This window comes from Vigna unguiculata, chromosome 8 (assembly GCF_004118075.2).
Source record: "Vigna unguiculata cultivar IT97K-499-35 chromosome 8, ASM411807v1, whole genome shotgun sequence".
Taxonomy (NCBI): domain Eukaryota; kingdom Viridiplantae; phylum Streptophyta; class Magnoliopsida; order Fabales; family Fabaceae; genus Vigna; species Vigna unguiculata.
The window spans coordinates 3,408,360-3,429,513 of record NC_040286.1 but is presented as its reverse complement, the minus strand read 5'-3'; the positions used below and the strand labels follow the sequence as shown (position 1 = coordinate 3,429,513).

General features: G+C 29.7%; 3 protein-coding genes across 7 annotated transcripts; 1 reads left to right on the top strand and 2 right to left on the bottom strand.

The window, feature by feature from the left end:
• Positions 1-2,251: 2,251 nt before the first annotated feature.
• Positions 2,252-5,672, bottom strand: LOC114193572 (mediator of RNA polymerase II transcription subunit 10b-like). 2 transcript variants are annotated; one of them, XM_028083427.1, is made up of 6 exons: positions 5,311-5,672; positions 3,791-4,033; positions 3,610-3,690; positions 3,406-3,508; positions 3,210-3,299; positions 2,252-2,506 (listed from the first exon to the last, which is right to left on the bottom strand). In XM_028083427.1, the coding sequence occupies exons 2-6, from the start codon at positions 4,021-4,023 to the stop codon at positions 2,435-2,437; spliced, it is 579 nt and encodes a 192-aa protein (XP_027939228.1). In that variant the 5' UTR covers positions 4,024-4,033; positions 5,311-5,672; the 3' UTR covers positions 2,252-2,434. The 2 variants fall into 2 exon arrangements, with proteins under 2 accessions (XP_027939228.1, XP_027939227.1); XM_028083426.1 differs by having other exon boundaries at positions 5,316-5,671.
• Positions 5,673-8,669: 2,997 nt separating this feature from the next.
• Positions 8,670-15,466, top strand: LOC114194306 (glycosyltransferase BC10). Of its 4 annotated transcripts, none has more exons than XM_028084436.1 (5): positions 8,706-9,433; positions 10,281-10,367; positions 11,253-11,332; positions 12,375-12,984; positions 14,563-15,466. In XM_028084436.1, exons 4-5 carry the CDS (start codon positions 12,484-12,486, stop codon positions 15,202-15,204), a joined length of 1,143 nt encoding a protein of 380 aa, XP_027940237.1. In that variant the 5' UTR covers positions 8,706-9,433; positions 10,281-10,367; positions 11,253-11,332; positions 12,375-12,483; the 3' UTR covers positions 15,205-15,466. The 4 variants fall into 4 exon arrangements, 3 of the variants coding, with proteins under 3 accessions (XP_027940237.1, XP_027940235.1, XP_027940236.1); XM_028084434.1 differs by having other exon boundaries at positions 8,706-9,458; XM_028084435.1 differs by having other exon boundaries at positions 8,706-9,458; positions 11,233-11,332.
• Positions 15,467-17,802: 2,336 nt separating this feature from the next.
• LOC114195261 (CXXC motif containing zinc binding protein) lies at positions 17,803-20,570 on the bottom strand. Its single transcript, XM_028085665.1, has 4 exons — positions 20,381-20,570; positions 20,175-20,282; positions 18,815-18,982; positions 17,803-18,141 (listed from the first exon to the last, which is right to left on the bottom strand). Exons 1-4 carry the CDS (start codon positions 20,480-20,482, stop codon positions 18,019-18,021), a joined length of 501 nt encoding a protein of 166 aa, XP_027941466.1. The 5' UTR covers positions 20,483-20,570; the 3' UTR covers positions 17,803-18,018.
• Positions 20,571-21,154: the final 584 nt, after the last annotated feature.

Genomic DNA, 21,154 nt, shown 5'->3' with positions numbered 1-21,154 from the left:
AAGGGGTGTTTCTTTCTTAGGTTTCATTATTGAACATGAAGTTTTTAAAGAATTATTAGATGAAAATTTTAAATGGAGGAAAATGACAATATTTACTTTATAGTGTTTGATTTTTTGTATTAGTTTTACTCAATCACTAACTTGATAAATTGAAAGACGTCTTCTTACCTAAATCAAAAACATAAAAAAAAATTGAATATTAAAAATAAGAAGAAAAAAATAGACCAAAAGAAAAATATAGACATTTATCAGAAAATAAAATAAATAAATAAAATCTATGCTTCTTATTCTAATTTGTATGTCTCAGTTAACAAATAACTTATCATTTAACAAATACATTACAAAAATTAAAACCGAAATATAATTTTTACCAAGAATTAAAATAAAAGCAAAAATAATCAAAAATCATATGAAAAATTGCAAATTTATATTAAAAAAGGTGATAGGTCACCTTTATACGTGTACAAAACACGCACACAAGCACAACACACATTTATTAGTATTATTGAACACAATTTAACACAAAATTAATTAATGAAACTATGTGCATAAACATACCTTTTTGCGTTTAATCTTTTATGCCGTTCCTGTCTAATACAAAATAACAGGGAATTAAACATTGTGTATTTCTGTAATTTTTGCAAATAAAGAAAATAAAAGAGAAAATGATTAAAAAAAGAAAATAAAATATGGAATAATATTTTATATTATGTTATATTATAGTTGTGTGTTTTACATGCATCGCATTATGATATTTGACCAAAGCCAAACAAATGAAATACTATTTTATTTTAATATTAAATTATGAAATGATTGATCCAAATGGTAAGGTTATTCTGTCCATGAATTACAAATATGAAATAATGTCTTTTTCGTTTAAAAAAATATGCATTAACAAATCAAAGTAGATGTAGAAATAAGGTGACTTTAAGGAATAATTTTGACCTTTTTGCTATTGATAACCTTGCTAACAAGAGAGAAGTAAAAGATTTTCAATCCTTTCTATATTCAACAAGGATTTTAACACTTGGACAAATAAGAAGCCTCTTGCCAAATTAAATTGTAAAACATGATTATGTATGCATTTACAAATGTCTATAGTCACTAATTCTCTATTTTAATATATCATTCATGGTTTTTGCTTTATAATTTCTTTTTCCCCTTTCTTAGCATATGACTCCAATATTCCATTTTTATTACTCTATCACTTCAAAACAACTTCGGCAATGCTTCTTTTATTTATTTTTTTTCTTATCTTCTAACAACATAAAAAATGACTTTAAGATAATGTGAAATAGATGTACAAACACAATGATATTATCTTTTATTCTAGCAAGGTGATTCTTTATCCTACAATGTCACTTCAATAAGTTTGTGAACAATATTTACACTTGAATAAAAATCATCCAAGAAAAACATTCTCACTATGGTTCAATGTAATGTTTGTTTTCATTTTTTTTTCTTTTCTTTATTTGACATATTGTCCTACTAACAAATTGAAATAAAGCTGAATTTGTATTATTAAAGATTAAATAAATAAAGTCCTTAAAAACAACTAACTTTTTTATACAAAAATAAAAAAATATACAATAAAAGTTATATTCTAAATCAAATTAATAAAAGAGTTGTCGGCTATTCAAGAAAAAACATATTCATTAATGCAAACTATCAAAATTGTGTCACTGATTTAGTGTATGCAAATGTTAACAAAAATAATACTATATCATATCCTAAAGTTCATTAAAGCATTTGGTGGTGTAATGTACATTCTAAAATATTATAATGAAACAATGCTAAAGTAAAAATATTCTTCAATTATTGTATTTATTTTCCACAACTTATTCTGGACAGTGTCTCTTTATGAGTTTCTTCTCCCAGGTGAAACGAATTTTCTTTTTATTTCTTATTTGTCTTTCTTTTTTTCAATTTCCTTTCTCAATATATAGAGCTTGTTCAAATCAACATGTTTCGTAGACATACACCAACTATAAACAATGGAGTTGAATTGTGAATCACTCAATTTAACTTCAATTCATCTCATTCAAATTACAATATAAAAAAAGTGCATTTAATGATATCTCTATATATGGGAGAAATTTTATATTAACTACAATTATTTAATTACTATATAGTCAAATTTATATTTTTGTGACAGAGAAATTTTTTCATCGAGTAATGTATAACTTCGAGTTTGGTGTTAAGGAGATTTTGGTTTCTCAATCTCTATTTCTTTGGTTTAGTTCAATGATTCTACAAATCAAAAGACAACAATGATATTCAATTAACTAACAGTAAGCAAAAATGAGTCATCAAATTTACAACATTTAACCAAGACACAGACAAAGAGGACAACATCTCCATGCTCTGATTCTATTTATAGACAACAGAAATATTGAATTCTATTTATAGACAAGCAAAGGCACATTCATATCACTCAATGCTCTGATTTGACCCTCACATCTCCATTTGACAGTGCACTTTGAGCTTGTGCCTGACGTTTCAGCTCCTGCACGATGTAATAAGGCCAATATTTATGTAACGAACAAAAATACTTAATTAATTCCTTGAATTCACTAAACCTGCTCAGCACTTTCAGAAAATTTAGCAATATAAATAGTCTCTTCATGCTTCTATTTACTATAGTCCTATTAAATTAACCATGTAAAATATACAGTGCAAAATGTGCAGAAAAGTCAACTCCAAGGTTCTTTAAATTGAGTGGGATTGCTTAATTTTAAGAATCATAATTGAACAGAAAAAGAATAGATGAGAACAGTCAAAGAACATAATAGTTGGTTTCTTGGAATAGAAAGCATTCCGAAATAATGTGTATTACTTTCTTCCTAAACTAATAAATCTCTCATTTTATTATTCATTATTTTGCAATACTTGAGTTGAAGAAGGTGAGCATCAAATGTAAACTTGTTCAGCATGTAGAACAACGGCCATACAAAAAGAATAAAAGTTAAAATGCAAAAAGCAATTCAAGGAAAGAAGATTAGTAAAGCTAAGGAAAAGATAAAACTAGTCATGTCATGACCTAATTTATTTCCATTATCAGTTCCAAAAAGAAGAGCAGTAAAGTTAAAATACAGAAATCAAGATATCCTAGGATCCTACAGTGAACTTAGAGCACACGAATGGCATAGCAAGGTCATTTTAAATCTCTGTTCCTCAATGAAATAAAATACCAAATAAGGAATACTTACAGCAGCTGCAGCAGCACGACTTTCTCTAAAAGTTTCAACCTCATCAGGAAAGTTTTGCTCCAATTCTTCTAAAAGATGTTTGCGCAAACTCTGCCCAAAAAGAAATGCTAGGTTAGACTAAAACTGCTTATTAAATACATAAAGCTGCAAACAGAAACAAATTCATATGTAATGAAAATAAAGAATAAGAATAGACCTTTAAGACATCAGTTTTTCCTTTGGTGATCTGATTCTTTGCAATACAGCTGTTTATAACATCTTTGGTAAATTCATCTGGATTCTTTCCATCATCAATTAGACTATAGCAAAAGATTAAACTCGGATGAGAAAAATTAAAAAAGATAAACTATATTAGGTCAAAAGAAAACTATATGAGCACATTCAAATGCAAATCACTCACTTAACAACCTCCATGGGAACCTGAATGTTGCATTTCTCTGCCAATTTAACCATGTTGTCAAGCTCTACCACAAGACCATTACTGGGATGTTTAAAGTAAAATATGATTAATTTTGAACATGAAACAAAAACAAAACAAAGAAAAAAGAAAGCATTACAGGAAAAGGATCAGAATAAAATACATGCGCTGGAGTAGAGGCATTTGAAAGGCAGCATTGAAGGTAGAAACTGTGAGGTAAAGCTGATGAATAAGGCCCAAGGTTTTCTGAATTGAGTTGCTGACCTGGTTCAGCTTCTGCATAGAATCATCAGCTCCTGCTGCAGAAGCTGTCATATCATTAGTTTGAGAAATCAATGTCCCATTTCCACCGCTCCCACCATTTCCCCCCAGAGCTGTGTTTTGTGATGAATCCATGTGTATTTTCCTATAAACAAAAAATTTATATAAAAACTTCAATCCAAAATAAATAATATAGCATTTCTCTTAAAAGTAAATCAAATGGCGTTACTGCACAGATTTAAAAAATTAAAATCATGCATGAGGTTCTTCTAATGTAAGTATAAGACCATTGGCAAATCATACTGTCATCAAACATCATGAGCTGAAGGAAAATGTTCTAGTAAAGTTGGACATGATACATTAATCTTGGATATAATCTCCAGTTAACAGGCACAAACTTTTCAAAATATCGAAACCCTCACTGTCGGGAAAAACATGTTAGAGTTACACTTGCATCCCCTTGCACTTTCCATTTCTTCCTCTTAGAGTGGCAATCCCAACACAAACATTGAATAACCATTATAGCGCAACCATAACACTAACATGAAAATTTCTGACCCGACCAAAATAGGCCATTTGTGAACCAAAGGGAAACCCAATGTCTCGAGAATTGTAAGGGATCAAAAGGGAATGAAAACTCATAACTCAACTCGTAAGAGTTTTTTACTAGTAGATAAAAAATTAAATTCATAGGTGCATCATGAAATGTAATCATATCAATTGAAATAACTCATACAAAATTCATAAAATGGGTTCATAACAATTCTTGATCACATAAGATCAAACATCATCATCCCAAAAAGGCAACAACCTCTGCATCATTTTGACTACTTGTAAACTGCCAATCAAGTAACAAACTAACCAATCGCTCTACCAGACAGGACTGAATTGTTATTAATATCATACAAACCATACAAATCATAGCATTAAGCAATTAGAAACACCACAAACAAAAAGTAGTGGAACAAAAACAAATGTAGTTTCACAAATGCATGCTATAAATGACAAGTCAAACAAAAATAAAAATAAAAATTACGTTTTGAAATATGAAAGTTTTTCCTTCAACACTACATCTGTAATCTGTTTAACTTGGCTTGTACCCTTAAAAGAAATCTCCAGTTATCGGACCCAATTTAAAACTCACTATGATTCTGTTATTTTTAAATTTGCTTGATTTCTTCTTTAACAGCACGGAATGATCATGTTCCTAAACTTCTATCCTCGTGGGGGTTTTGCTGATCGCAAACACTACAAATTTTAAAAAACGAAAAAATTCTTACAAATTATTCACACCGTTCAATTTAAACACGAGAATTAACATTACTCGCCACTTAAACAGGGATATAGTTTGTTTGTTTGTGAAATCTAAAATATGACAATAAATGAGGTATGCAGAATATGAAAAAACAATGGAGGGCTTACCTTACCTGAAAAAACAGAAGTTTTAGGTCACCAAATTTAAGGGTTCCAAGAAAGGGAAGGTGAGTGTTTATTGTTTGAAGAAGATGGTGGCGCAGCGACAACACACCCCTACGACGTCGCCTTACAGTGGTGGCTAGAGCAAGGACTTCCTTCTATGTTTGTCTCTCACACGTAGAGCGTCGTCGTTTTGCTCTGGATTTCTTAGAAAACGAATATTTACTGGCCCGGGTTACTGAAACTCTTCGGGTAAAGTCCGATCGGTTCGGGTCGCAAACATTTCCCAGTCGGTTTTCATCACTTCAAGTTTCGCTACGTTCTCGTTGTGTGTTCAAGTTTTCACTACTCTTCCATTTTCTTTCTCTTGTCCCTTTCATACAAATTAGGATGGATTATATTAGGGTTTTAATGTTTTACTCATCTTTTTCTTGGGCCTCAATTTAAGTCCATCAATTTTTTTTAAGTCTCTAAATTTTATCATATTTTTTTTTAAATTTTAATAAAATTTAATTATCCAAACTTTAAAAATAATCGAATATAATTTTGATGTAAATTTGGTTAGACTTGTCAAACAATATTTCAGGTAACATCAGAATTATTTAACGTGTTTCATATATTCTAATGCGAATATTAACTTTAAATTTCATTTAATACCTAAAAAGATTAACACCGTATTTATTAATTTTTAAAATTTTATGACTAAAATATATTAAAATTTAAAGAAATGAATTTCAACGTTTAAGTGTAAAAATAAAAAATATATTTAACTTTTTTTTTAACCAGAGCATAATATATACTATATCTAATAAAAAGGTAATAATATTAGGGAAATATAAAATATTTAAAAAGTAATATATTATATGATTGATTATAACAATTGTAATATTACAATAACAATTATAAAAAAAAAATGTATTTATGGCATCATACGATATATCATATAATATTTAATTGTTATGTTATTTATGTATGTTTTAATATATGTAAGTTATTTACTTTGACAATCTTGAGAATAACCTAAATGTCTAAGTGTGAGTGCTTTATTTGAATGAAAAATAATTTAATGTGAAGCGATGTTTCTTTCTTTTATTTTCATATTTTTCGTTTGACGTTTTTCATTTGACGATAAAACTAAAACAAAAATTGAATTTTTTTAGAAAATCTAATATGTATTTATCTATATCTTTTTAGTTTTCATTATTGAACATTAAGTTGATAAAGAATTATTATATGAAAAATTTAAATGGAAAAAAATGACAATATTTACTTCATAGTTTTATATTTTGTATTAGTCTTACTTATCACTAATTTATAACTTACAAGACATCTTGTTACCTTAATGAACAACATAAGAAAAACTTTATCGAATATTTTAAAATAAATCAAAAGAAAAATATAAACATTTATCAGAAATATATATATACGTCTTATTTGAATTTTTATGTGTCGGTTAAGAATAACTTATCATTTAACAAAAACAAATAATTACAAAAATTAAAATCGAAATATAATTTTAACCCAATAACTAAAATAATACAGAAGAAAAAAAATAAAAAACCATATGAAAAATTGCGTTATATATATATATATATATATATATATATATATATATATATATATATATATATATATATATATATATATATATATATATATATATATATATATATATATATATATATATATTACCTAAGTCACACGCAATTGTCAACTTGTCACTGTCGAAAATTGTCCATTTTGAGTTAGGAGAGCCCTATGTTGATATTTAGATGTATAGTTTGTCAATATGTTTGCCAAACTTTATTCTTTAAGAGAAAATTAATTAATGAAATGAAGGTTAAGCATACTTTTTTTTTGCCTCCCCTGTCTATACAATCTAAGTAAAAGTTTTGTGCATTTTTGTAATTTTTACAAATAAAGTAAAATAAAAGAGAAAATGACAAGAAGATAAGAAAAAATATGAAATCACAATAATATATTAGTGGTTAAATATGTTTTTATCATATAAAAAATTAGAATTAGTCTTCTTTTCATAATTTTAGATTAATTTAACTTATCCACTCTAAAAATACATGAATTTATTTTTTAAATCAAATTTGTTTACTTTAATTTTGTTAAAAAATTAAATCTAGTAAAATTTGAATAAAATGACAAAATTAATACATTTATCAAATTAATCGACTAAATTCAATCAAAATATTAAAAAATGAACTAATTTCAATTTACACCAAACCATATTATATTTACCTTATATTATTTATTATATGTGTTTTTTACATGCATGATATTTGAACAAAACCATACAAACGAAATACTATTTTTCTTTTTCTTTTATTGTGAAAGTATGAAATGTTTGATCCACATGGTAAGGTGAAACTCTCATGTCCATGAATTACAAATATGAAATATTGTTTTTTTTAAAAAAAAAAAAACTGTATTAACAAATTAAACAGGTGTAGAAATAAAGTGATTTTAAGGTATAATGGATCGCAAATTTATATCAATTTTAATCGTAGACGTTTAAGCAATTAAAAGTAAACTTTATTAAAAGTATTTTATTATACATTCGATGATTTTAATATAATAAATAATCTTAAAATTGGTGCTAACAAATGTTCAAATTAATATAAGCAAATATTTGACAAAAAATTATTTGAATTTAATATAAATAGACTGATAATGTAAGAGTATCTATTCTATTATACAGTCACAAAATTCCGCATGTGATTATAAAATTTGCGTTGACTTTCATACTGAATTTTTACCAATAAATAAACGAGTTTGAATTAGTTTAACATAGATTGATAATAAAAAATATATATTTTTATTGTCACGCAACTACAATTTATTAAATGAAAAATTAAATTTTCATAATAAAAATGGTAAAAATCTGTCAAACATAAATTTTAATTAGTTGAATTAAAAATATAGAAAACTTTACATTAATAGCTTTGAAAATTAAATTCCATTGGTTATATTCTTCCTACCTCTAAACGAAGTAAAACAACTAGGGAAGTTATCAAAGTAGATATACAAGTACAATCATCTTTAATTAAAAGAAAAGTAAGCAAATTCTTTCAAAATTAAATTGCTTCATATCTAAATCATAGGTATATTTTAATCAAATATTGCAAAAAATATTCGAAATGAAGTAAAATTATATTAAAATACCCAAACAAAAATTACAAAATTTTATATGTCTTTTATATTACTAATCTTAGTGTAGATTGCGTAAACAATCTGATTAAATTTTGATGAGAGCCTGAAAGTAAAATTCTCCAAAAATGCTTTAAAGCTCTGTTCTATTAAAACTCTGATCCTGTCTTGTCACGAAGGAAAAGAACAAGAGAAGTTACAAAATCAGAGGCTGAAACAGTGAAGTTTGATGCAACACGGTAAATACACATTAATGTGGGTACAAAATGGGGCAAGAAAAAATGAGACCAGCTTGAAGATTCTGCATCCTTATTATTATTCCTCACACCCTCATGACGAGGTTGCAACTCTGAATACGAGAAGTCGTAGGAACAGCCAACACTTAACAACAAATCCAGATTCACTCTTTCATTCATACACTTGTTTCATCAATTATCTCCAAAATCCACACCTACTAGTCAATAATACTATCTTTGAGTACACTTTTTCTTCTTCTCTCACTGTTCACTCTCCTTCCTTCACTCCATTGACTCTGCACCACCCCTTTCATCTTTGGTTGGTAAGATCACCAAAATGGGAAAAATAAAAATCCTACCTTTTGCTTCTGTTCTTTAGAAAATCTCTGTTTTGTTTTTTAATACCCATGTGCTGTATTTTTGTTGTTCCCAACATCACATGTTCGAATGTTGATTTGGCACCCCCGATAGATCTCATATTGTGGCACAGAAGTTTCTGAAATTTTTATGACCATGTGATGAATTTCACTCCTTTTTTTTTCATCTTTTAACCTCCCATCTTTTATATTTTTCGCATTTGGGGAGAGTTTATGTTTCTAGAGAGCCATCCTTGGATTTCGCACAGAGGAAGAAAATCGAAGAGGAGAGTAGAGGGCGTGGCGACTTCGTCTGAGTCGGAAGGGCTTCCCATAGTGGCCGGTGTTGTCGGCGGCGACTGCGTCTGAGCAAGGAAGGTGTGACCACAGGTTTTGCTGATTTGTAAGTTCGTAGTGATTTCGCGAGTTCACGCTTTCAACACTTTTTCACTCCAGATTTATGGAAAAACTCTGTTTCTAGCATTGATACTCACCTTTAACTTTATGCTTCAACAATCACTTTATCGCATAGATTTTTTTGATTCTTAGTAGGTGAATTTCATGGTTATTGTTGGTCATTATCTCAAAAAGTGCAAGTTTACACATATGACAATCTGTCCTGAAATTTAGATTAGAAATACTTTTACAAGATGAGAATCATGATCAGTTAGATTGTCTTTTGATAGAATTTGTGAACCATAAATCTGTTTTTCCTTCAGTAACTTCTACACTTCTCCAGAACTAAAATTGTCTTTTGTAACAACTGGTTTTGGATTATAGGTATGTAGGTTTTTGGAAGTCTCTAAGCTATCCTTTATACAAGAGTATGGTCCAAAACTAAAAGAAGGATATGTAATGGTGAAGCATTTGTCAAATATTTCACAGGATTTAGATGTATCATGTTTCCCGTGCAATTGGTTTCATTGTTGTAATACATGTTTAATTTATCTACTAGTATATTTCCAGTTAAGAATGTAATCATAATCAATACTATTATTTAATATGTTCTTTAGTTGATTTATCATTAATAAATGTAATCCATAAAATATCATTATTTAATATGTTTCTTATGTTTTGGTAAGAAACCCATCTCTAAATTCTTATCTTTCAACATGTTTTACAGTAATCTTATGTGTTTAATATTTCAATTAAATAGTTCATATATATATATATATAATTATTGATTTAACTACTAACATTTTTATGCCTTTTTCTTAATCTGTAGATGAGAACACCACATCTATAAATTGAAGTTCTTGCAAATTATACGCAAATAAATGAGGTTGTGAGGCATGGTTATATGAAACTTGAGGTAAGGTTTTCTTGTCATTTATTTTCTAGATTTTTCTCTCACACTAGTATGGAGATGACATGGTATCAAGTGAGTTCGTGTTTTGGTTTGAGTGTTACATGTTTGTTCACCATATCTTTCAAGTTTGCCACTACTACAGATTGTTATAAAGACCTCGGACTCTATTCAAGATAATCACATAACACATCAAGTCATGAAACAATAAATCATTTTCTAGTTTAATAAGTTCATGATACAATTGTCTAAGGAAACGTAAGTAGCATGTTACTTAGATTTTCAACATTTTAATATTTGACAAAGTAGCAATTTGTTACTTAGATTTTCTTGGTGGCTTGTCAATATTTTTTAAATGATTCTGAACCATGTGAGAGAAAGATTTTAGTTCATGTTTACAAGGATTGTTTTGTCGCTTCTTGTAATAGAAATGTCAAGTGAATTCTCAACAAGCATGGACAACACAAGGAGCCATTAAGCTTGAGGGACCCTTGGCCTCCAATTAATTATATTATTTCTCTTTGGCCTCTAGACAATACTATTTCACTGAATCTGCTGAATTCAAGTATTTACGTTTTGCTTTAAAAAGAATTGGAGATGCTCTTGTTAGTAAGAAGTCTATGAAATTATATATACATATGGCTTGTTCAACCTATTTCTACTTTAGATAGGAAAGGAGAATTCATTATTCTCCTTTGTTATGCATATATCTTTTACAATGAGCATCAGACACAAGACAAGACGACTAATTTTAGTTAATGTTCAACAAAACACAACTATATTTAATATAAAATAATTATTATCTTGCTTGAATATTGAAAATCCTACAAGTTAGTTTCTGATTTTCTTGCACTCTACCATGTGGCCTTAGCAACTTTTACATGTGACAAGGTTCTAGATGCCGCTGAAGCTTCTGAAAAACAAACTCTTTCTGCCACTTCCAAAGCTACATCAAGAGTGGTTTCTAACAGGTAAATATAGCCTTACAAATTTTTCTCTCACATGTTTTCAAATTCAGTTTTATTACTTATTTTAAGTTTAAGCAATCTAGTTACTATCTTTTCACAAAATTGTTAAACTTAGATATATAACTTTTACTAGAATAATGCACTCTAACCTGTTTAGAAAATACTTCAAATAAGAGTAGACTAATTGTTATACTTATGAAATGATATTTAAGTAATACGCATATGCTTTTTTTTCTAAAGTTGAATTTGATAGATAAGATTTGGTTGGTTTGGGGAAAGTGCAAGGGAAGCTACTGAACATGTATTTGCGACTACTGGACATGCTGCAAACACTGCTTGGAATGTCTTTAAGATACAAAAAGCTTTAACTCCAGCTTCTTCAGCAATCGACCTTGTATGAATTATGATTGATTGTATGAATCAATCATAAATTACTCACTGCATAACTCATAATCTAGTACTTAACTTTAGTTAACCTTGTATATACCGATTAAAATCTTGTTGTCAATGAAAACAAATTTTTATTCAATGATTTGTAAGTTTATCTATAAACATTTTCTAAATCTTACATCTCTTGCAGTGAACATGGTTAAATTGTTATATACATGTAAATATACTATAATTAAGAAATTTCATGACAGTTTTAATATATAAAATAAAACAATGAAGATGCATGTGTGAGTGTAAAGGGGAAAATGTGAGAAGAGAAAAATATGCACTACATAATATAATACTATCTTTGAGTACACTTTTTCTTCTTCTCTCACTATTCACTCTCCTTCCTTCACTCCATTGACTCTGCACCACCCCTTTCATCTTTGGTTGGTAAGATCACCAAAATGGGAAAAATAAAAATCCTACCTTTTGCTTCTGTTCTTTAGAAAATCTCTGTTTTGTTTTTTAATACCCATGTGCTGTATTTTTGTTGTTCCCAACATCACATGTTCGAATGTTGATTTGGCACCCCTGATAGATCATATATTGTGGCACAGAAGTTTCTGAAATTTTTATGACCATGTGATGAATTTCACTCCTTTTTTTTCAGTGGTGACTTCCTTCACATTCAAAATTGGATCTTACACAGAACCAAGAGGCTGGTTGCCGTAAAAGTTTTTTTTTTTTTTCTTTGGTTTTGATTTGTAATTGTGAGCAAGATGCAATCTAGGGGTGTGGCCCTTGAAGAGGGAAAGGAAAGAAGCAGCCAATCGAAGCCTCTGAGACCACTGCGGCTACTTGTGTTGTTTTTTTCTCTCTGTGTTGTGTTTTCGGTCATTAGCATATACACAGTTAAGCATTTTGGAATTGAGAGTGTAGCGACTACAATGAGTTCTAATTTTCAGCCATGTTATTATGAGGAACATGGTGGTTTGGATAAGTGGATTAGACCACCTTTGAGCCTGATCCACAACATGAGTGACAAAGAACTGCTGTGGAGGGCTTCTTTTGTTCCAAGGATCAAGGATTATCCATATCCTAGAATTCCCAAGATTGCATTCATGTTCCTGACCAAGGGACCATTGCCTCTGGCACCCCTTTGGGAGAGATTTTTCAAGGGGCATGAGAAGTTGTTTTCCATATATATTCATTCACTGCCCTCATATCAACCTCAGTTTCCTCCTACATCTGTCTTTTACGGCAGGCAAATCCCTAGCCAGGTAAGGCCATATTCGTCTTATGCTGCTATTTGTTGATGAAACTGCACTTGCTCTTTTTACCCTTGTAACTACCTTTGATCTGAAGTTGCCTATGCTTAATTGCTGCAAGTTTAGTAGTTTAAACTTTATATGTTAATCTCTGTTCACAAATGTTATGTCTTCTTTTAAGTCCTGTTTGTGATTGTTTTAAGCTTTTTATGAGAATTTAGCTACTGATGGTGGTGGCATCAGTGCATTTGATTATAGTTGCATCTTACTTTCTGAATTCTGCCTTGTGTGGTGATGGTAATGTTGATTTTTTATCAGTGTTAAATGGTTAGAGTATCAAGTTGCTAGACTTTTAGGTAAGGAATTCAGCAAGTCATATCAGTGGATGCAAAACTTTCAGGTTTACCGTGTTGTGAACTTAGGTTTCTAATGTGCTTGAGTCAAGGTTGTAATCTTTCAATACCAGTGTGATTAAAAGAATCATACACTTTACTTACAAGATAAAGTTAGTTTTACAAGGTGGTGAACCATGGAATGTATTAACCTTGGATTAGCAGGAACATATAAAACAGTAGATATAAATATAATACTACCTAATTATCTATAACTTGTTACCTGTTTAGAATTGTCCGTTTACGAAATATCATTGCATCTACAAATCTTATGTAGTGTTGCATTTGAAAGACATAGGTTTGAGAGAAAGATAAAAAATTTTATCCTGGGAAAATGCTTGAGCTTGCTTCCTAGGAGAGGTATGGCAGTCATTGAAAGTTATGTGTTCATGTTTCCTTTTGTAATACTAAGATAATAGATTATCATCGTGGAACATTTTAGATTGCTAAGCTCAATGGCCTACTTTTTTAAAATCTTAAGCTATTAGGTAAACCACAAGATCGGTTCTAGAGCCATTATTTTGTCCTTAAGGAGTAAACAATACACACATAAGCACTCTATTTTGTGCTAAAATTGAAATCAATAATGCAGGACAAGGGTGAAAAGGATCTAATTCCAAAATCACTTGGTCACAGAGGCTTGAATATAAAGGACTAATGCTTCTAAAAGTTTGCATTGTTAGAAAAAGGCACAAGATTAGCTTTATATGTCAATTTCTGTTCAAGGATTGCGGTTTTCAATCGTATGAAAAGGGTAGAGGGAGACCAAAAATGACTCTACAGGAAGTTCTCAAGAGAGATCTTATGATGAATATCTCTAAGGATTTGGTCTTTAAATTAGACCAATAGTTATTGTATGATCCATGTAACCAAACTTCATCTAGTGGCATAAGACTTTTGTTGCTTTTCATAGCTATGGATTTGCAGCCTTGCATATCTGATTTTCATAAGACTTTTTCATTTACACCATGAATTTGCTGCATTTTTAGAATTGATAACTTAAGATTAGTCTTGTGCCACCTATTTTGACTTAAGCTCTCTTACATTTTTTTCTCAGCAATGAGTTTTCCATCCAAGCTTTTAACACACATGGAAGCTATACTTGTTTCTAACTTATATTAACTTTCTTTTGACCATGAAAATTTTCTGCAAGATCTTATGATTTCTTTTGACGCCTCTGATGATGATCTTTGTGTAGGTTTCTGAGTGGGGAAGGATGAGCATGTGTGATGCTGAAAGAAGACTCCTTGGTAATGCATTGCTTGACATGTCCAACGAGTGGTTCATACTTGTCTCTGAGTCATGCATTCCCCTCTACAACTTCAGTTTTATCTACCATTACACAATGAAGTCCAAACACAGCTTCATGGGTGCATTCGATGATCAGGGTCCATTTGGAAGAGGGCGCTACAACGAGAACATGGCCCCTCTGGTGAACATCACTGAGTGGCGCAAGGGCTCGCAATGGTTCGAAGTGAACCGGAAGCTCGCCGTCACCATTGTTGAAGACACGAAGTTCCATCCGGTATTCGAGCGATATTGCCGGCCGGCGTGCTACGTCGACGAGCACTACTTTCCGACGATGCTCACCATTCAAGCTGCAAATGTTTTGGCCAATAGAAGCTTAACTTGGGTGGACTGGTCTAGGGGTGGAGCTCACCCAGCTACATTTGGAAGAAATGACATCACTGAGGAGTTTTTCAACAGCGTACGAGGAGGTTCTACATGTTTGTACAACAATAGAAACTCTTCTGTTTGTGTGCTTTTCGCCAGAAAATTTGCTCCTAGTGCTTTGGAACCTTTGTTACAAATGGTGGATTCAAAGGTATTGAACTATTGACATATATTTTGTTGTCACTTTCCATTGAAACTTGAGGGAAAATAGAGATGTAGAATAAAGTGCTTAGATATACTAGTGAGATTCATGATGACTTATGGGACGTGTCAACACCCAATTTCGTCATGATAATTACATTGTTGGAGAGTGCTAGGTGGTAGAGTGACCCCATTTCATACACAAGTTGAGTCATTTTTGAATGTACAAAAGAGACCTGTTTGATCATACTTTTGTTTAATATTAACTCCATGGATCTTTGTTCTTCTTCTCTTTTTTACTTTTTAAGGTTTTTACAGATCGGAGATTGTGACATAATTGTTCACCCCTCTTCTCCTTAATTTGACAATTGAGATATGAGAAATAATGGAGGTTCAAAAAAGTGTTCTTGTGAAACAAGAAAGACTGAAACTTTTGAACTCAGTGTAAGGAAATTGATTAAAACTATTGTTTTATGAAACTTAGAAAAATACTAATTTTTAGAATACCTCTTTATTTTGAAACCTAAACATGTGATGTTTTTAATTTTTAACTTTTCTGGGTTACTTTTTAAAAGAAAATTATCGAAATGAGATGTGTAAGATGAAGTCATGTTTTAAAATACAATTTCAATTATTTTTAGAAGTTGAATTTTAAAATTCAGCTTCTTTATTAGAAATGTATTTTAAAATTCAACTTTTCTATTAAAATAGGATCTATTATACTCTATAAATAGGATCTATTATACTCTATAATTTAATTAAAATTGATTTTTTTGGTATGTTTTTTTGAAAAAATAGACCAAAAACGTAGTGTTTATTTGACAGAAAAGAAAGAACCAGAGGGGATGGTAGAGAAGAGAAAAAAATAACAAATGTCAGATGAATGAAAATAGAGGTTGTTTGACTTGAAAAACAATATCTATATATTATTGTTTATTTATATTGTATTTATTATTTTTGTTTAAAATTTTTAATTTTTTTTTCTTATTTTACCTTCTTATCTAGCAATTTTAATTTTTTTGTAGATGTATAGTTATTTAACTTAATCGGAATACAAAATATTGAAAAACTATGTAAAATTTGTAGCATTACCATAGTTGAGAAATAAAGGTCCTATTATTCTAAACTGTTAACTAAAATAAAATACAGATAAATCAAACAAATACTCTAATATTTAATAAGAGAAGTGTTAGATTGTGACATTTACTTAATTTAACATGAAATATTTTTGCTTATTTTATTGGTGATATAATCACATTACTACCTTTTCACTTTATTTGTTAATCACATTATTACATCATTAAGTTAATATCCCGAAGGGAATGTGAAATCTATATACACTTTGAAACTTAAACGATAATGATCATAATGCTGCTAACATTGAAAAATCAATGTTAAAAATTTAAAAATTAACGATAAAAAATAAAAAAATAAAAAATTAATAATAAAATATATAAGTTAAATTTAAAATATCATACGTATTAAATTCTGAAACAGAAATCACTTTAAATTACTCAGATCATTACATCGTTAGTAATATAATAGTCAATTAACATTTTAAAATTCAGATTATCAAATTCGAGAAATTAAAAATTTAGAATAAAAATTCTAAAAATATAAATACTAATGATAAAATATGTAATTAAATATTTATTCTTTTAGATGCATAAAAAACACTCAATTTTCAATCTTTTATGTTCACTCTCTCTTGCCCTGTGTATCCTAATCCTACACTAAATTTTATTTTATTTTAATTTAATTTCATGTTACTTTCTAAAACCTCATTGCTTTTACATTTTGATAAATTTTTACTTATATTTTAATTCTATAAAAGCTTGATTAAATTTTAAATTTCGTTAAATTTAAGCATTCTATCGCAGTCGTAGTCATTAGCGTAGCCCAGGAGTCCTTTTCCTTGAAATCCAAATATGGGTTTAAATTGCATCATCGATTGCAACTAATATCAGAACATATCTTTTACCACCTCTATACTTATTTTTTCACCTCCATATGTAAGAAAAAAGTCAAATTAACACAAACATTTATACAATTTAAGATATATTTATAGATTACACAAACATTTTCAGATTATACAATTTTGATAACAAATTATAAATTACACGATTCATAAAAAATTTCAGATTCAAAATACGTTTATCAAAGTACATGAAAAATTAGACAATTAAAAATATATTTCCAAATCCAAGAGTATATTCTGTAATACATTATAAATTCTAAAATCAATTATACATTTTTAAATTTTAGATTACATAGTGCGAATACATTTTTTGATAATAAAATCCATCATGCATTTTCAAATTATATAATACACATATATTTCCAGATTGCACAATATTTTTTATATACAAACAATTTAAATTTTTTCACACGTGTAGAAACAAATTATGGGAGTGCTGAAAGAAAGAACCCATTAATACCCCCTTTTATCTGAAGTTGGCACATCAGTTAAATATTTAATTAAAATGATATCGTGACTTCTAACCCTTAAACAATTTCCTTATAAATAGGCATACACTAATATCATAAAGAAAAATGTCAAATTTGTTTTGTTCAGACTTGTTACCATAGGGAAAAACTGAAAATAAAATAAAATAAATAAAAATATTAATAATGAAATTTAAATATTAATATTTAGCGTGGTGTATTGGTGTCATGTCCAGTGATCACAATGAAAAGTAAACTCCATCAATCACATGTAATGTTAGAAGATTCCACAATTTCTTGCCTGATTAAGATGCAAACCAGTGCTCAAAAGCTCATCTGGAACAGAACAGTGAATTTATACATCAAGAAAATGTTTACACAGCAAACCAGTTTTCTACTTTGTCACTTCAAAAGTAGCTCGAACATTGGATATCATGACTGGGCATTCTCCCTTCTCGTCATAGTCAGCATATTCTCCACTTGACAAGTCAACATTCTCAAATTTGGTTCCCTCAAGCTTCAAAATTCAAGTTGTATTTGTCAATAATATAACTAACATGCAGAAAATTATGATATTACCAAAATTTATAGGACCTGTTAAAAATATGGCTATCGGGTTAAATTACAGTTTTTTGCACCAGGAAAATCTAGAACTGTACAATTTTGAATGAAATTTTATTCAAGAGGCTGTATCTTGTAAATTGTGATGATCGAAACTATTCATTCTGAACCTGTCACTTTCCCATAAATGATACAACTATAGGTTTAATTTTTGAAGACTGGGGAAAAGAAGATTTGAAATTAATCACATCACATCAAATTCATCCCAGTTTTAAGCTCTTAGAAAAAAACATTATAGACATCGTTTCCAGTATTGATACCAGTGAACAAAATAAATTGAATCACTAACAGTAAGCATCAAAGCAAAACAAAGGAAGCACATGATGATGTGTTTCAATGAATTATCAGTAATGTATATCAGTAACACTGAATTATCAGAAGAGATCAGACACATGATGCCATTAAGCCAATAATTTTTGTTTCAATAGAAAAGAGTGGGTATATGAACTATATCTACAATACAAACTCCTAAGCTTATATGTCAGAAGCAACAATGAACAATCAAAAGAGACCAAAGATATGTCATAAAAAAACTGGAAACATAGCATAAAATTAAAAAGGATACTCACCGATTCAACTTTCCATCCATCACCGAATACAAAATCTACAGGTTCATAGCCCCTGCAGTCAAATAACATCAATGGTGCGTACTTCCCTGATTCACTGATTTCCTGGGTGAGTGGTTTACCTTTGCCTTCGATCATGGTCACAGTGCCATCCCTGCCACAAAATTTGCACTACATACCAAATAAAGGATACTAAGAAACCACCAGCTGCAGGAGCAAACAGTTCAAAGAATCACAAATGAAAGAAAACACTGCATTGAGTGATTATCATTTTAAAGTTATGCAGCAGAATCACATAAAATCTTCAGAACCTTTCCTACTACGTCAGAGACAGAAAAATAACCACATAAGTAAAAGCCCAATCATGCTAAACGAATAGAATTCTATTCAGTTGGTGTGTCTTTAATGCACTTAGGTCATATTTGGATAAAATTATCCATAAGTATTTATAACAAAAAAAGTAATAAGGTAAAAGAATTATGTATCTCACATAAGCTAAAGTAAACTAAACTAATACATTTAACTTCCACAAAAGCTATTTTCATTTAACTTCTCCCAAAGCTAAGGTACAGAAGCTCGTTCATTTTAGATTATAGAGAAGTTCAATTCATTTTACCTCTCTTTTTTTCAACTACAAATATTTATAGAGAAGTTTATCCAAATACAGTCTCATTTCACCTAATTAAAAGCAAAAAGTCGATGAACCATAACAGTGATTGCAAATACTAGTATAGTGGATAGTTCACTCGTCTTTTCTACTGTTCAGAAATACATAACTGAAAAATTATATATCCCTAAAAGTAAACACATAGCAGTATGAATTGAGAAAAACTGTTTTTTGACAGCCAATGAGAAAAAGATGTTCTGCACTAACAGTATAAGATTACCTTAATGGTATGTTTACATTGTGCACTATCTTTCAATCATTAACGAAACTAAGTTTGTTACTTTTCACCATAGTAATCTGAAAACTCAAACCAACAATAGTTTATAATTGGATAACAATGTAAAATTATTTTAAAGGTGTGCATGATTACTAAACTCTTGTCAAAATATACAAAGATGGAAATCACAAGAAGTTCCTAAGGCCATTGATTCCGATGAGGAATACTAAGATAAATTTTATTAGAAATCATCAGAAGAAACTAGTACAAAAAGTAGTAGGACACACCAAATTTTGTGGTTACCAATAAACTATGAGAGAGTAATAAGAACTTGAACTGAGAAATGTGCAGACTTGAGGAGCTCATGCGAGAATCAATCACAATCTTTCAGGGACTATTAAATCCACGGGTTTATTGAATTGGGTAGTGAAAAAAAAATGCTTTTGATAAAACGCAAGCCAAAGGGTGAATTAGGTTACCTTTTGAATGAGATGAGTGGTGGCCTTTCCAACCGGAAGAGGAACGGTGTCGTTTAAGACGACGCAGGTTTCTTTCTGGCTGAGTTCTCCGCATCTCCCACATTTCAACTATTGATTGCAACAACAGAACGAAAATGAAAAACAGAAAGAAACTTGAAAAAGTTGCATTTGATTAATTGGAAGAGATGAAGGAAAAAGAAAGAAACCTTGAAAAGGTAAGGGAAATTGGGATCATCGCAGCCACCTTGGGGTTGAAGATTGGTGAGGTTCTCAAGCTCCGCAGTGATCATCAACGTGAAGTTCACCATTTTTTTTTTCTCTCTCTCTGTGACACAGTTACACTTTTGCTTTGGGTGTTTGATGTTTTCGATGGTTCTAGACAGTGTTATACCATAGTAGTAGGTTTACGTAACTAAATTATTAGTACATATTTATTAATTAGAAATGATATTTTGATACTCTTATTTTAACTCACCTTCGACACTGAAATGATTGTAGACAGTTTCTGCTTAAATTTTTTTTTTTTTTGAGTTTTCTTCTGTTTTTGTTTTGAAATAGAGTTCAATGGAATTGAATAAAAAATTGTTAAATATTATTTATGACTTTCGATGAAAAATAAATTTTGGTTTCACCTCCCAAATTAAAAATATTACACACACTAAAGCTTTTCAGTTGAATCAGATTTTCTTCTTTCATTCAACTAAATTTAATTTTTTTCAACTATAGTCTAAACACATCCTTAGTATAAACTAATAACAATTTATGTGTAGCACTTAATATTTTTGTATCGATATAATTTATAAGAAATATGTATTATTGAATCATTTTAGTTTTGGTTTCTTGCTTTAAAAATTTTACTTTTTAAATTGTGCATGTTGATTAACTTTATACATTTTTCATTAATTGTAAGTCAACAATGTCAATGTGTTCATGCTAGCGATAAAAGTAAGTGGGCCAGGCCGAAAGTGATTCCACTTGAG